This window comes from Phragmites australis, chromosome 2 (assembly GCF_958298935.1).
Source record: "Phragmites australis chromosome 2, lpPhrAust1.1, whole genome shotgun sequence".
Classification (NCBI taxonomy): Eukaryota; Viridiplantae; Streptophyta; class Magnoliopsida; order Poales; family Poaceae; genus Phragmites; species Phragmites australis.
In genome coordinates, this window is record NC_084922.1 from 44,748,091 (window position 1) to 44,752,215 (window position 4,125).

A 4,125-nucleotide genomic window follows, 5' to 3' on the forward strand; every position below is an offset into this window, starting at 1 on the left:
TCATTCAACGACCCGAAGGGTCCCGTCGTCAGGGTGTCATCCAGTCAAAAGCCCAATGCCGCATTTAATAGGCACGCGCGGTCTGACATCCTGACATCCTGACATTCTCAGCTGCCCACGCCCCAGTGTCAGACCCTGCCATGCACTAGCAGGGGGCCGTGGGTCCATTAAATGCACGGGTCCCGTCCCGTTTCATCCAGGTGCCTCGGGATAACGTTGCCAGAATCGAAGCACTCCGCCTGCCACCCTGCCCTGGCAGAAGAACAAGACAGGGTGGGCGCACTGGGCACCTCTGAGGCTGACCGGTGGGCCCCTTTTAGGGCGCCCCGAGGCTTACGCAGCGGCTGGTGGTCGAATGTGCGCCGCATTTCTCCACCGCCCCTGTCACTTCGCCAAAATGAAATGATTACGCCTTTCTCCGTGGCACCTTGGCATTCGCGTCCCCTCTTTCCCATTCAGGATATGTTGAGGTCGGCGCGCCTATAAAAGGAAAGGATGGAGAACACTAAAAGCAAGGAAAAAAGGCCTTCGACCACCAGACGACCAACAATCTCCGACGAACCAGGCCAAAGATAGATCGACAGACACTCGAACCAGCTCAAGTTAAGCTAGAACATAAGAGCCTCAAGCTCTTTGTAAACAGCTCTCCCCTTAGAACCAGATACCTCCTTGAAGAATTCCCTTCAAGGATAAATATAGTGCTCATACAGGAGTAGGGTGTTACGCCTCCGTGCGGCCCGAACCTGTCTAAAACCCGGCGTACCCACTTTTTCTTGCATTAGGGTGATCGTCTCCCGCCAGCCATCGTATTTATTTCCGTTCCCGCTTATTTCCCAAACAAGTTTTTCCAGGATCATCCCCCCGGCCGAATCTCTAAAAAGGGGTCTCTCGGGATCCCTGCGACAGGAGTTCACTCTCCGACAGTATGGACAATAAGTGAGCTGTTTGGTACAGGCCGTGGCCTGACACCCTCTAGGATAACATTATAGGACTGCTGGTTTAGACGCAAAAGGCTCATAACATGTGTTTGTAAGCCTTCTAGATCAATTGGTAGCTTAACCAGGCTCTCTACGTGCTGTTAGTTTTGAATTGACACGAGTCTCTTATGCAAAACAGCGGGACGTTCTCCATAATAAATATGGATAGTCATAGCGTCTCTGCTAAACAAACGTAAATGGCCAAATAACTAATTAGATATATGTTATATACCTACTCTATTTTAGCTAATGTATTAGCACGGAATAAATACTATACTTACTCTAATTACATTTTCTAATCTAAATATTACGATTAATATTACACTATAGTTGCTTCTGTTGCGAGATCATACAATATGCAAATATTGTAGCTAATCTATTTTACCAACTTAATATCATTTATCTAATATATTCGAACAGAATAAATACTATACTTGCTCTAATTACGTTTTCTAATCTAAATATTACGATTAATGTTACACTATAGTTGCTTCTGTTGCGAGATCATACAATATGCAAATATTATAACTACTCTATTCTACCAACTTAATATCATTTATCCAATGTATTCGAACAGAATAAATACTCTACTTCCTCTAATTATATTTTCTAATCTAAATATTACGATTGCTATTACACTATAGTACCATCTATTATGAGATCATACAATATGCAAATATTACACCTACTCTATTTTAGCAACTTAATATCTACACGCTATAATTATATTTTCTAATCTAAATATAAGTACATACATAATCTAGGATCCAAATAACTAGCTGATTATGTTACGACATCATAAAATATACAAATATTATACATACTATATTTTATCAACTTAATAAATACTCTAATCCTCTAATTACATTTACACAATTAAATATTACATACATACATAATCTACGTACGTACTACTAAGGAAGACTGTCCTGCTGCACCGCAGCTCCTCGTGCTCGACTGCTCGCGCTCGCGCTAACCTGTTGCTCTGCTCGCCGTCGCACTCGCAGCTGCTACGTTAGGAGAGAATGCAGCGCGCGCTACCATTTATAACAGTGTTAGCAGCGCTGTCCGCATGCAAACACAACCACCGGACATACCATGCGGAAAGCCAACTAAAAAAAGCAAAAATTAAAAGGAAAAAGTAAAAAGGAAAAAGGAAAAAAAAGAAAAGAAAAAAATAAAACGTGACGCGATACAACATGACGTAAAAACGTATTTCCACACACTATATATCAAGATACACTGCCCAATGTTGAGCAGCAATGTCTCATGGTCGTTCGTAGTCGTAGGTCGTAACCGGTGATCCTGGATCGCGTCGTTACAGACGGACCACATCGATTAACTATCAACAGGAGACGTGGTGTCATCATGCAAAAATCCATCAGGCTCCCGGTCGGTGTCTGGATCAAGCCACGTGCAGTCCCCCTTTCCTAGTCGCCTTGCGGTGCTCTTTCCACCGGATCAATGATTCTCTCATCACAACACTCCAGATCGGCTCGCGGCGCGGACGTGCCTGCCCTCTCACCGTACCGAAGATTACCCAGTTAACGCAGCCGCCGGCGAACCCCTCGCGATTAGCACCCCAGAGCGACCGCTATCCACGATCTTTCGCATCCCCACCACCACCCGCCGCCGCACTCGTCCCCCAAGCCTCCTACGAACCAAGTAAAAAAAAAAAATGGCCGACCAAACGGCGGCCGCGACCGCGGGCGACGCGGTGTTCGCGCGGTGCCTGCTGACACTGTACCTGATCAGCCCGCTCACCGTGCTGGCGCTCCGCTTCGTGTCGGCGCCGTACGGCAAGCTCTCCCGCCCAGGATGGGGCCCCACCCTGCCGGCCCCGCTCGCCTGGTTCCTGATGGAGAGCCCCACCCTCTGGCTCCCGCCCCTCGTCCTCCTCCGCTCCTCCCGGCCGCCGGCGGCGGCGCTGCTCTCCAGCCCGCTCGCCGCCCTCCCCGCTGCGCTCTACGCGGTCCACTACGCCCACCGAACGCTCGTCCACCCACTCCGCCTCCTCCGCCTGCGCCGCGCCCCCGCGCCCGTGCCCGTCCTCGTCGCCGCCTGCGCCTTCGCCTTCAACCTCCTCAACGCCTACGTCCAGGCCCGCTCCTTGGCGCTCCACGCGGACCGCCCCGCCTCCGCCTCTGCCCTGGCCCTTTGCCTCGTCGGGCTCGCCCTCTTCGCGTGGGGGTTGCGGACGAACATCGCGGCGGACAAGGAGCTCCTGAGGCTCAAGGAGGCGGGGGGCGGGTACAAGATACCGAGGGGCGGGTGGTTCGAGCTGGTCACCTGCCCCAACTACTTCGGCGAGGCCGTGGAGTGGCTGGGCTTCGCCGTGGTGGCGTGGACGCCGGCGGCGTGGGCGTTCTTCCTCTACACCTGCGCCAACCTCGGGCCGAGGGCGAGGGATCACCGCCGGTGGTACGTGCAGAAGTTCGGCGACGAGTATCCGGCATCGCGCAAGGCGTTTGTACCGTACATCTACTAGCTGCTGTACTCCATTGAAGCTTTTGCAAACCAACGAGGGAAAAATAAAAAAATTGTACTCCATTGAAGCTTTTGCTATGTCAAAAAAAAAGTGAAATGTCTCCGCCTCTATAGTGTGCAATGACCGTCAAGATCTTTGGAATCATGGGCATGCGATTCATTTTAAATCAAGGTGCATCGCGCGTGCAAATTTTACAGCAAAGCAAATAGCCTAACCATACTAGTTCTTAAGCTTTCGTCCAGAATTTCGCTTAGGGTGAACCAGTCGCTGCAACCGCTGTAGCACACAAAGATGAACATTGGCGGAATCATGACCGGATTTACAGCCACATGATGCCAAATTGCTCTTTGCTTTAGCTATTGGTGCTTGTTGAAGATAGATCAGCTATAAGAAGCTGAAGAATTCAGAGGGTGCTGCAGCAGTATTACCAGTTGCCTCAGATAAAGGTGCTGGACAATTGCAGAACATCTTTTCAGGTTTGCAACACTATGGCTCCAACATTGGGATACAATTCTCAGAAATTATTGGCAAGAATGATGTGCCTGAGAGTCACAATGCAGTGCTGGTCAATCAGACGCACATACAGGCAAGTGCAGAGCATAAACAGATTGCAAGTGATAAAACTTCTGCTGAATTCCTACAGAGACAGGAGTTTGAGGA

General features: G+C 49.6%; 1 protein-coding gene across 1 annotated transcript; it reads left to right on the plus strand.

Moving 5' to 3' along the window:
* Positions 1 to 2,456: 2,456 nt before the first annotated feature.
* Positions 2,457 to 3,570, plus strand: LOC133909167 (protein DEETIOLATED 2). The gene has a single exon (XM_062351479.1). It carries the CDS (start codon positions 2,656 to 2,658, stop codon positions 3,463 to 3,465), a length of 810 nt encoding a protein of 269 aa, XP_062207463.1. The 5' UTR covers positions 2,457 to 2,655; the 3' UTR covers positions 3,466 to 3,570.
* The last annotated feature ends 555 nt before the right edge of the window (positions 3,571 to 4,125 follow it).